The sequence below is a fragment of the Canis lupus genome, chromosome 1, assembly GCF_011100685.1.
Source record: "Canis lupus familiaris isolate Mischka breed German Shepherd chromosome 1, alternate assembly UU_Cfam_GSD_1.0, whole genome shotgun sequence".
Lineage (NCBI taxonomy): Eukaryota > Metazoa > Chordata > Mammalia > Carnivora > Canidae > Canis > Canis lupus.
Genome location: NC_049222.1, coordinates 117,156,859 through 117,169,937, shown reverse-complemented (window position 1 = coordinate 117,169,937; position 13,079 = coordinate 117,156,859). Strand labels below are relative to the sequence as shown.

General features: G+C 37.1%; 1 protein-coding gene across 15 annotated transcripts in view; it reads left to right on the top strand.

Moving 5' to 3' along the window:
- ZNF461 (zinc finger protein 461) overlaps positions 1–13,079 on the top strand; it is a 52,455-nt gene that overhangs the window by 28,632 nt on the left and 10,744 nt on the right. For 11 of the 15 annotated variants that reach the window (XM_038529132.1, XM_038529126.1, XM_038529127.1 and 8 more), the window contains 2 exons: positions 4,844–4,970; positions 6,159–6,254. In XM_038529132.1, the coding sequence (XP_038385060.1) occupies positions 4,844–4,970; positions 6,159–6,254 (223 nt within the window). Of the gene's footprint in view, positions 1–4,822; positions 4,971–6,158; positions 6,255–13,079 lie in introns of all 15 variants that reach the window. The other 4 variants (XM_038529138.1, XM_038529137.1, XM_038529139.1 and 1 more) reach the window with 2 other exon arrangements.

Genomic DNA, 13,079 nt, shown 5'->3' with positions numbered 1-13,079 from the left:
TGTTGCCTATTTTAAATGATGCCTCAGTGAACATGGAGGTCCCAATATATTTCCAAATAGATATTTTAATTTCTTTTGATTAAATGCCCAGAAGTGGAATAGCTGGATCACATGGTAGTTCTGTTTTTTGTTTTGTTTTTTTTGAGGAAGTTTCATACTATTTTCTGTAGTAAGTTCACCAATTTGTATTTCTCACTAACAGTGGACAAGAGTTCCCTTTTCACCACATTGTTGCTAACACTTGTTATGTTTTGTGTTTTTGATAATAGCCATTCTAACAGATGTGAGGCAATATCTCATTAGGTTTTAATTTGCATTTCCCTGATGATCAGTGATTTTGAACATGTTTTCATGTACCTGTTTTCCATTTTTATGTCTTTTTTGGAGAAATGTCTACTCTCAGATCCTTTACTTATTTTTAATTCAGATTATTTGGGGGTTTTTTGCTATTGAGTTGTAGGAGTTCTTTATATTTTGGTTATTAAACCCTTATCAGATACATGATTTACAAAAATTTCCTCCATGTAGGTTCCCTTTTATTTTTGTTGATGGTTTCCTTTGCTGTGCAGATTTTTAATTTGATGTAGTCCCATATGTTTATTTTTGCTTTTCTTGCCTTTGCTCTTTTTTTTTTTTTTTTTTAATTTTTATTTATTTATGATAGTCACAGAGAGAGAAAGAGAGAGAGGCAGAGGGAGAAGCAGGCTCCATGCACCGGGAGCCTGATGTGGGATTCGATCCCGGGTCTCCAGGATCGCGCCCTGGGCCAAAGGCAGGCACCAAACCGCTGCGCCACCCAGGGATCCCGCCTTTGCTCTTTTGGTATCAAATCCAAAAAGTTATTGCCAAGTATCTTTAGCACTTATGATTTCCTCTAGAAGTTTTGTAATTTCAGAATTTATATTCGTCTTTAATCCATTTTGAGTTTATTTTTATGTATGATATAAGATAGTGGTACAATTTGATTCTTTTCCATGTGGCTGTTCAGTGTTCCCAACATCATTTATTGAAGAGACTCTCCTTTATAGTATATTTTTGGCTCTTTTGTCATAAGTTAATTGACCATGTATGTGTGGGCCCCTATTCTGTTTTTCTGATCTATGTGCCATTTTTATGGCAATATCCTACTGTTTTGATTACTATAGCTTTGTAATGTGGTTTGGAATGAGGACATGTAATGTGTCCAGCTTTGTTTCTTTTTTTTTTTTTTTTAAGATTTTTATTTATTTATTCACGAAAGACACACACAGAGAGAGGCAGGAACACAGGCAGAGGCAGAAGATGGAGTCCTATGTGGGACTCCATCCCAGGTCTCCAGGATCATGCCCTGGGCTGAACGCAGCGCTAAACCGCTGAGACAGCCGGGCCTGCCCACCAGCTTTGTTTCTTTTTCTCAAAATTGCTCTAGCTATTTGAGGTCTTTTTGATGGTTTCATTACAAATTTTAGGATTATTTGTTATATTTCTCTGAAAAATTCCATTGGGATTCAAAGGATTACATTGAATCTGTTGATTGCTTTGAGTAGTATGGACATTTTACCAATGTTAATTCTTCCATTCCTTAAGCATGGAATATCTTTTCATTTTTTGTGTCTTAAGTTTCTTTCATCAGCATATTACAATTTTCGTATACAATTCTTTTCTCTCCTTGGTTAAAGATAGACTATTGATAAATAGTGTTGGATATCTAGGTAGCCATTTTGGAAAAGATAAAGCCCAATCTATATCTCATCTACCATATAGGGTAAACCCCAATTAAATTGAATGATTTAAGTTTTAAAAATGCAATCATAACATTACTGGACTAAAACATGGGAGTACTTCTTCATAACTTTGATGTGAGGAAGGACTTTCTAACTAGGACTCAAAATTGTAGGAACTAAAGAGAAAGTATTTAATGATTTGATTATATAAAAATAAAAAGCTTCTGCATGACAAGAAACTAGTAAGCAAAGTCAGAAGAGAAATGTCGAAATGTAGAAAGTATTTCAATTCATATAGAGGCACTGAACTTATCAGATTTATAAAGACTAAGAAATTTAAGAAGGAGACTGATGGCCCAGTAGGAAAAGAGTCAAGGTACCTGAACAGAAATTTCTAAGAAAAATAAATATAAAAGACCCTAAAAAAGAATAATACTCAACTCATAATTCAGGAAATACCAATTAAAATTCTGACATATGATTTCTTTATCATATTAAATTGATAGAAACAAAATGTTTTAACAAAATGCCTTAGGGGATCCCTGGGTGGCCCAGTGGTTTAGCGCCTGCCTTCAGCCCAGGGCGCGATCCTGGAGTCCTGGGATCGAGTCCCACATCGAGCTCCCTGCGTGGAGCCTGCTTCTCCCTCTGCCTGTGTCTCTGCCTCTCTCTCTCTCTCTCAAATAAATACATACATACATACATACATACATAAATAAATAAGTAAAATCTTTTTAAAAAATGCTTTGCTGCCTTGGCTGTGAGGAAATGGATACTCTCATATATTGCTGCACCTGACAAAATGGTCCAGTTGCTGTAGAGGGCAGCTTGACACCATCTACTAAAATGACCAATGCATTTTCCATTCTGACCTAACAATCTGATTTCTGAGACTTTCTATTACAGATATGCCTTTATGTATACAAAATAACGTATTTACAAGAGTATTCATTGCACCATTGTTTGTTAGAGCAGAAGATTGTAAACAACCAAGTGTCTGTGTATAGACATCTAGTTAAATAAGCTATGATAAATTTTTAAAAATTTTTTTAAATTATTTTTAAAAAATAATATGTACCTATAGAAAAATAAGGAAACCATTAATCTTAGAATTTAAAAATCAAATACAGAACAGTGTATATATTATAGTATGTTATCTTTTGTATAAAGGTTTTTTTTTTTTTTTTGTATAAAGGTTTTTTTTTTAATTTTTATTTATTTATGATAGTCACACAGAGAGAGAGAGAGAGGGAGAGAGAGGCAGAGACACAGGCAGAGGGAGAAGCAGGCTCCATGCACCGGGACCCCGACATGGGACTCGATCCCGGGTCTCCAGGATCGCGCCCTGGGCCAAAGGCAGGCGCTAAACCGCTGCACCACCCAGGGATCCCTTGTATAAGGGTTTTAAAAAATAATACGTATGTGTATTTGTATTTGCTTAAAAACATTGCAAAGCCATACAAAGGAACTTATAAAATTGCTTATCTAAAACAGGTGAGGAGGTGGGAGACAAAATGGAAAGGACAAAGGTAGCAGTAAGACATCTGAATGTTTCTCTTTTTTGTTCTGAGCCATTTAAGAAAGGAAAATAAAATATAAAAATAAAAAATTGTCATTAAGGTTAGTGATTTTCTCTAGTCCTATTTGGCTACATAGATACTGTAATAGAGGAGGAAGAGAGATTTATCTAAGATTCAAGCTTTCCTAAGCAAGTGTGAAAAGGAAGTTCACATTAGGAGCCATTATGAAGTTGGATGATTAGTTGATACAGAGTTTAAATTGGGAGAAGAGGTATGAATGTGGTAAGTGACAATGTAAAAGTGACCAGAGAAGGATATTTTGGAGATGTTGAAGTTACTATTGATGACAAGGTATAGGGTAGTGATATAAAGAGTGAACTGGAGTGGAAAGACATATCATCACTGACAATTAAGATAGAAGTCATATTGGAGATAGTGGCACTGAGCCAGGAGCTAAAATTCCTGAGGGGGAAAAATCTGGATGTTACTACATCACTGCAGTAGGTAAAGATAATCACGTATAGTCTGATGAAATGATGACATTAGATTTTAGATAAGAAGGGACAGTTGTTGGCACCTGCAATGAGAAGAGAGGACACAATGAAATTGCGGACAGAGTAAGGTTATAGGAGAAAAACCAGCCATCCAGTTGAGATGTCCTCACAGGAAATGGTGTTGTTAGGGAAAAATGGGTAATTGAATCATACACGGGAAATCTTTGAACTTTTCCACAATTTTAATCTTTCTAAATAGACGTTTTGGGAATTGATGTAGGGTATTCTCACTGGGTGGAGAGGCATTTTTATAATCGCTTCAGAAGTCACATAGTCATTTCTGCTATACTTTATAAGTTGGGTAAGTCACAACTGTTTTCCCAAGATCAGGTTCAAGGGCAGAGGACATAGACCTTACAACAATGGTATGAGAGCATGTCAAGGTTACACTGAAGAAGAAAATATGGGATGGGAGTTGTTCTATCTATCCTTGGAAAATACAATCTGCACTGGATATTGACTAAATAATTTGCATGAGAAGTAAAAATGCATATGATGAAGAAAAATCTTTGAGTCCTTTTTCTCAAGACGGAGGTTTTCATAAGACATTCTGGAAACATTAAAAAAATTTCCAACTAGTTAATTGGGAGCCTCTACTTAATTTTTTAAATTTCTAGATGACTGATTAACAGTTTTCCGTCCTATGCCAGAGGATGTGTCTGCAAAAATTGAATTTTTAAAAAAGATTTTATTTATTTATTCATGAGAAACACAGAGAGGAGAGAGAGAAAGAGGCAGAGACAGGCAGAGGGAGAAGCAGGCTCCATGCAGGGAGCCCGATGTGGGACTCAATCCCGGGTCTCCAGGATCACGCCCTCGGCCGAAGGCAGCGCTAAACTGCTGAGCCACCCGGGCTGCCCCAAAAATTGAATTTTTGAGAGCATGTAGGCACTCTGCTTCATTTCCATTAAATTGCTTTTAGTCACAAGCTTCCAACCTTTGCCTGTATACTCACTATATACTATATATACTATCCTTTTCCTGCATGCTTTCTTTTAGCACCTCTTCTTCCTTTTGAAAAATATTCTTATAATTTCAAAAATAGTACTGTGATTTATCATTTTAGGGGTTGGTGATGTTCAAAGATGTGGCTATAGATGTCTCTCAGGAAGAATGGGAATGCTTGAACCCTACGCAGAGGAATTTGTACAAAGATGTGATGCTGGAGAACTATAGCAACTTGGTTTCACTGGGTAAAGTTATCTGCCTCGTATAGTTTGGAATCTGTTTCTTTGAATTTCTGCTTTCTTTACCATGAATTTTAGGACTGCCTTTCAAATAACTAGATGAGTTTTTCTTTGTGTAGAAATGAGCACACCTAGATGGGGGTGCATTTTCATTTTCCCTATTTTTTTTTAAGATTTTATTTATTTATTCATGAGAGACAGAGAGAGAGAGGCAGAGACACAGGCAGAGGGAGAAGCAGGCTCCATACAGGGAGCCTGACGTGGGACTTGACCCCGGGTCTCCAGGATCACGCCCTGGGCTGAAGGCAGCACTAACACTGAGCCACCAGGGCTGCCCACCTCTGGTCCTTATCATTGATGTTCTTTCTTGAAGATTAAAGAACAGAACTGGAATTCCCTGCCATGAAAGCTTATGCTTAATAACTTAATTATTTAATACTAATGTTAATTTTTAAGTTATCAGTTAGTTAATGATGAAAGAAACCACTTTATCTTTTGTTTCATTTGTGCTCTGCTAAACCTGCAGGTGCACTAGTGTAGGTTCAAACTAAACACGTGGATCCTGGGTGTGAAACTTTTTAGCTTTCCCAATGTAATGATGGCCTGGATCAAGAAATATCACTATTTAGTGCTCAAATGAACACTATTCTATTTCCTATAACAAATGTGCTCTTTTAAACAATTTGAGAGTTACATTCTAAGAACTTTTCATTTAACATTGAAAAATTTCTGAAATAGGGATCCCTGGGTGGTGCAGCGGTTTGGCGCCTGCCTTTGGCCCAGGGCGCGATCCTGGAGACCCGGGATCGAATCCCACATCGGGCTCCCGGTGCATGGAGCCTACTTCTCCCTCTGCCTGTGTCTCTGCCTCTCTCTCTCTCTCACTATCATAAATAAATAAAAGTTTAAAAAAAAAAAGAAAAATATCTGAAATAAGTATACTCAGGAAGTTGTTTTTTCCTTATAGCAAAGTAGGGACAGAAAACTTATCTGATTTAAATAGTATTTTATAACCTATTTATTTGCTTTGTTTTTTATCATGAATTTACCTAAATATGAGTGTTTAATTTTTTTTTCTTCTTTAGATTTTATCAAATACCATTTTGTGCTGTAGTTTATTATTTTATCAATTCTGAATCACAGCATTTGGGTACTTTGATTTCCACTTGTCTCCATTTCTTTTCCTACAACCAGGACTTTCTATATCTAAGCCAGCTGTGATCTCTTCATTAGAGCAAGGGAAGGAGCCCTGGATGGTTGAGAGGGAAGTGACAGGAGGATGGTGCACAGGTGAGTGAGTAATGATCAGGAAGCAGGAAGCTATTTCAAGGAGTAGGCCAATTGGCCAGAATGTTGAGCAGTAAGGCTATTTTAGACAAATGAGGGAAAACCTAATTTCAAAACTAATTACCTATAATCAAACATAAAGACAGACATATAGATTAGAGGAATAGAATAAAGGCGCCTAAATGACTCAGTCAGTTAAATGTCTGACTCTTGATTTCAGCTCAGGTCATGATCTCAGGGTTGTGAGATCAAGCCCCATATGGAGCTCCATGCTCAGCATGACATGTGATTGAGATTCTTTCTCTCTTTCTCTCCCTCTGCCCTTCCCCTCACTTGCATACTCTTTCTCTCTCTAAATAAATAAATAAAATCTTAAGAAAAAAAGTGGAATAGAGTAGAAAGTCTGGAAATAAACCCTCAGATATATGACCAAATGATTTTAGATAAGGGTTCCAAGACCATTCAGTGGGGCAAAGTACTGTATCCTTAACAAATGGTGTAGGGAAAACTGGATATCCATATGTAAAAGAATAAAGTTAGATCCTTACTTATACCATATACAAAAATTAACTCAAAACAGATTAAAGAACTAAATTTAAAACCTAAAACTAGAAGAAAACAGGGAAAAAATATCAGGACATTAGATTTGGCAGTGATTTCTCAGATATGACACCAAGCAAGGTACAGGTAACCAAAGCAAAAATAGACAAATGGGAGTACACTAAACTTAAAATCTTCAATTCATCAAAGGACACAATCAAAAGAGTGTTTATTAATCTTTAAAAAAATTCCCACAAAGTTCTTTACTAGCTGACAGGAATACCTTTTTTTAAGTGTTATAGTAGTAGATCAAGAACATATGTTCTAATGGTGTAGTATAATAGTTGCCAGACTACTCAGATGACCTATTTCATATTGGCTGAGTTTTGGTAGTTTCAGATTTTCAAGGAGTTGGGTCCATTTCTTCTAAGTTTTAGGGGTTATGAACGTAAAGTTATATGCGGTTTCTTATTATCCTTATAATTCATTATATATATATCCATATATATAAAGGATATATACATGTCCTCATAATCCTTACAAATTTTTTCTTGTTATTGAGACTTTCTCTTTCACCCATGAATTATTTAGAAGTGTGTTATTTGGAGATGTCTAGGGATTTTCCTATTGCCTTTCTTTTATTGATTTATAATTTGATTCCATTATGGCCCATGTAAAAGAGGGAACAGTCCACAGTCTTCTCTTATTTTTTACCCAATAACAGTTTCAGAGATTCCCAAGAACATCCTTAGATAATTCACTAAAGGACTCATAGAGCTTACTGTGAAAGCTGTCATCCTTACGGTTATAGTTTATTACAGCAAAAGGATACAGATTAAAATCAGCCAAGAGAAGAAACACATGGGCAGACCCCAGAAGGTTTCCAGACATGGAGCTTCCAGTTGGACTCACCCAGTGGAGTCATGGACAGTGCTAATTTTTCCTATCAACTGTGTGTAACTATATGCATGTAGTATTGCCAAATAAGAAAACTAATCTGAATCTTGGTGTCCAGAACAAAAGTTGGGCTCTGGGTTGGCTTGCCCATGTGGTTGGCCTTTAGTTTCCAGCTTCTCAGGAGGTGAAGCTGACACCTTTGGATTCCTGTCTTTCTGGAGGAGAATTGGTACCATGTGGCTCAAAGTCTATATCATAAATCCCATTGTTAGTTGTGGTCGTAAACAAAGACATTATTTGTGGAGATTTTCTCCCTGGAGATGAAGACAAAGCCAGATCTCTCTTTGGGCAAGCTTAAATTCTTTACTACACATCATACACTGTAATTTTGATTCTTTTATTTCTTTTTCATTTTTCATTTTTTTTAAATTTTGATTCTTCTATATTTAAGATTTGCTTCATGACTTAGAATGTGGTCTGTCTTGGGGAATGTTCATTGTATGCTTGAAAACATTGTGTATTCTGCTGTCGTTGGGTGACATGTTCCATAAATGTTGATTACATCCTATTATTGATAGTCTTGTTCAGTTCTTCTATGTCCTTGCTGATTTTCTGTCTGGTAGTTCTATCAGTTGCTGAAGGTAAGGTATTTGAATCCCCAGGTATAAAAGTGCTTTGTTTCTTTCTCCTTGTAGCTATCCCAGTGTTTGCTTATGTATTTTGAAGTTCTGTCAATGGTGGTTATTAGTTTTCTTTATTCTGAAGTTTATTTTACCTAATATTAATATAGCTATTTCTACTTTCTTTTTTAAATTTCTGCTTTTTTTTTTTAAGATTTTTATTTATTTATTTGTTCATAGAGACAGAGAGAGAGAGAGAGAGAGAGAGAGAGGCAGAGACACAGGCAGAGGGAGAAGCAGGCATCATACAGACAGCCTGATGTAGGACTCAATCCAGGGTCTCCAGGATCACGCCCTGGGCTGCAGGCGGCGCTAAACCGCAGCGCCACCAGGGCTGCCCAATTTCTGCTCTTTTGATTAATGTGTACATGCTATGTATTTTTCCACTCCTGCTTTAAACCCTCTATGTCGTGTTTGAAATGAGATTTTTATAGTCACCATGTTGGACCATGTTATTTGTCCATTGTGCCAATGTCTGTCTTTTAATTGTGATTTATACCATTTACCTCTAAAATAATTATTGAAAAAAATTAGTGATATGTTAAGGCTTCAATGTGCCATTTTGTTATTTTCTTCTGTTTCTTGTTCTTCTGTTTGTTTTTTCTTGCCTACCTGTGGGTTACTTAAACATTATTAGAGTGCCATTTTGATTTATGTTTTTTAATACGTTGCTTTTGTATTTTTATATTTATTGTTTGCTCTAAGTATTAGCATATATGTACATACTTATCACAGCCTGTTGGTTTTTATTTTTTACCACTTCAAGTAAAATGTAGAAACTTTACATCCATTTAGATCGCTTTACTCTCCCCACTTTTTTGGTATATTTGTTTCAAGTATTTCTTCTACATACATTGAAGATCACTACAAGAGATAGTGTTAAAATTTTTGCTTTACCATTAAATAGGACTAAAGAAACTCATGGTGTAAAAGATAGCATCATATGTTTTCTTCTATTTTGTTCATTCTATTATTCTTTCCTATCTGAAGGTCTAAGCCTTCTAATGTTATTTTCTTTGTGTGGGGCGAGCTTCCTTTACCCATGCTTTAAGGGCATGTGTGCAACAATAAATTCTCTTAGTTTTCCTTTGTCCTTTATTTCTGCTTCATTCCTTAAGAACAGTTTCAATGGAGGAGTGGCTGGGTGGTACAGTCAATTGAGTGTTTGACTCTTGGTTTCAGCTCAGATTGATCTTGGGGTTGTGAGATTGAGCCCCACATCAAGCTCCAAGCTCAGCTCAGAGTCTGCTTGAGTTTTTCTCTCCCTCTCCCTCTGCCTCTCCCCCACCCCACGCACTCTCTCCTTCTCTAAAATAAGTAAGTAAATCTTTTAAAAATCAGAATAGTTTCAATGGGTATAGAATTTGAGGTTCACAGTTCTTTTATTTATTTTTTATTTATTTATTTTTTTAGTTCTTTTCTTTTAGAACTTGAAGACTGTTGTGCTGTTTCATTTTGGTCTCCATAGTTTCAAATGAGAAATCCAGTCTTTTGAATTGGTGTTTATCATCAATATATAATGTATGTTTCTATTTAAAAATGTTTTTCTTTGTCTAGTTTTTAGAAATGGGTGTCTTTGTTTTGTTTGTTTGTTTTTGGATTTTTCTTAATAGCTATTTGCTAAGTTTCTTGAATTTATAGATTTGTGTGCAATTTTGGAAGTTCAACTGTTACCTCTTTGAATACTTTTTTCAGCCCCACAGTCTTTTTCCTGTCCTTCTGGGAATTGGATAATATGAATGTTGGATCTTTTGTTATTATCCCACAAGGAATGAGACTATTTTTTTCTTTAAGCCTTCTTATCTTTGTTTTTCAGATTATATAAATTGTCTTTAAGTTCACTGATTTCCAGCTTCTGTTATGTCTACTCTGGCTACCATTTAGCGTGTCTTTTATCACAGCCATTATATTTTTTCAATTCATTTCCTTCTTTTTGATAAGTACTATTTTTTTACGAAATATTCTGTTTTTGTGGACGCCTGGGTGGCTCAGTGGTTGAGCGCCTCCCTTTGGCCCAAGGTGTGATCCTAGAGTCCCAGGACTCCCCTACATGGAGCCTGCTTCTCCATCTGCCTGTGTCTCTGCCCCTTTCTTTGTCTCTCATGAATAAATAAAGTCTTTTTTTTTTTAAAGAAATATTCTGGTTTTTTATTTGTTTAAAGAGTTTGTAATTGTCATTTTTTATGAAGACTACTTTAAAAGCCTTGTCAGCTAGACCTTGGTATTGGTCTTAGTTGATTGTCTTTTCTCCTTTGGATATTGGTTTCCCTTACTCTTGGTATGACAAGTGATTTGTTGTATCCTCAACATTTTCATTTTTATGTGAAGTGAGTTTTGATTCTATTTAAATCGATTTTAGTAGGGAGTCATGCTGTTTGTTTTAGCGTATAGATCTGGTGTACTTTAATAAGTCTTGGTTCTAATGGAAGCTTAGTTTTCAGAGCCCTTTCAATGCTCTTCTGATATGCTTTAAATCTCTAGTACTGCTGGAAGTCCTGCTCAATCTCTGATAGTGTTTTCTGCAAGGACAGAAAGCTTCTGTGGATCCCCAGTGTAGCTATGCTATCTTCTGTGGGATGAGGGAGGCAGAGGTCATTGAGATACATTTAGCTTCACTGAGATCAGAAGGCACTGGTCATGGATTTCCTTATGCCACTGGGCAGAGGTCAGGGAGATGCAAGACTCTATAATGGTTCCTTTCTGGGTGAATTGATCTGTCAGCCAGTGCTCTGGTTGTGAACTGGGGGCTTGAACATCAAAAGACTTCCTCTTGCTGCAGCTACTGATACATCAGTTACAGAATTCTTGCTCCAACTGCAGCTGGCTGATGAAACTGTTACTATGGTCTAGGTTGTGCCGCAGGTACTGGGGATCCCACTAAGTCTGTTGGGCTTCCCTGATCCTGGTCTTTTGGCTGGAGAAAGTAGATTTCTCTTGGCTTGTGTGTGTGCACCTCTAAATGGTTCCAGGTTGCAGGGCTGCTGTCCAGTGCCCATTATGAGGGTATATAAGAAATAAAAAGAAAACCCAGGGGAAAACTTTCTGGAAAGATGGTGGAGTAAGAGTATCCTAAGCTTATCTCATCCCTTAGATACACCTAGATAACACATCAATGTGAATAATTCAGAAAATGACTCGAAGACTGCCAAAACAGTCTAGCTTGCTAACAGCATACCCTGTCCCCATGCTCTCCTATGGACCCTCCTTCAGCAGTTCTTCAGAGTGGCTACAGGTTCTCTCCCACTGCAGACCAGTGCAAACCTTGCTAACACTACACGCCTTCCCCTTTGTTCTCCTGTGGACCTCACTTCTCCAACTTGGCCTGGCAGGAGTTCTCCAAAGTAGTACCACAAGTATGACTGTGTGCAGACACTTCCAACAGGGGCCAGCACCACTCCAAAGTATCCTGCCATGTGGACAGAGGAAGATAACCACATCAGTTTGAGGCTTTAGCAGTGGGCTGGGGGCAGACATCTGCTCTGACTGCAGGCCCTGTTCATCAATGACAGCTTCTCAGAAAAAACACAAGGAGAGCACCCTGAAGTTCAGTGCTACTGCATCTCTGGCAAGCACTTGCTCTGGGCCAACCTAAGCCCAAAGCAGCCTCTTACTGGCTCAGTAACAACACAAGGACTAAACTCAGCTCACAACAGACAAAGAGAACTTTTTCAGATGACTAGAGTGAAGGCAAATGCAGCTCAGCCACAACAGTAGGGCACATGCAACATACATAGGAGACACCCCTGAAGTGCCAAGTTCTGATGAATGGAGGACACTTCACTGCAGGGTACTAGAGGACCTCTTTTTCACGTGGCCACCACTTTCATGAGCAAGAGGCATGGCTGACTTTCCTAACACATAGAAATAGACACAGAGAGTTAGATAAAAGGAGGAGACAGGAATATGTCCCAGATGAAAGAGTAGGACAGAATGACAATGACAGACCTAAGTGAAACAGAGATAAGTAATACAACTGATAGAGAATTTAAAGTAATGGTCATAAAAATACTAACTAAAATTGTGAAAAGAGTGGAGGACCTCAGTGAAACCCTCAACAAAGAGGTATAAAAATGAACGAATCTGAGATGAAGAACTCAACTGAAATTTAAGAAACATTACATGGAATAAGTAGAGGACTAGAGGAAGTAGAAGAATGGATCAGTGACATGGAGGACAGAATAATGGAAACCAATTAAGCTGAACAGGAGAAAAAAATAATAAATGAAAATAGTTTAAGGGAACACAGCAACACCATCAAGCACAATAATATTCACATTGTAGGGATCCCAGAAAGAGAAGAGAGAGAGAAGGGCAGAAAATTTATCTGAAGAAACAATAGCTGATTTCAAGATATACTACAAAGCTGTAGTAATTAAAACAGTAGGTACTGGCATAAAATTAGACACATAGTTCAATGGAGAAGAATAGAAAACTCAGAAATAAACCCATGATTTATATGGTCAATTAATCTCAGACAAAGGAGGGAAGAATATCCAATGGGAAAAAGATAGTCTCTTCAACAACTAATGTTGGGGAAACTGCACAGCCATATGCAAAAGAATGAAACTGGACCACTTTCTTACCCCATACACAAAAATAAACTCAAAATGGATTAAAGCCTACAAAATGAGACCTGAAACCATGAAAATCCTAAAAGAGAGCATAGGTAATAATTTCCTTGACATTGGCTGTACCAATATTTTTCTAGATA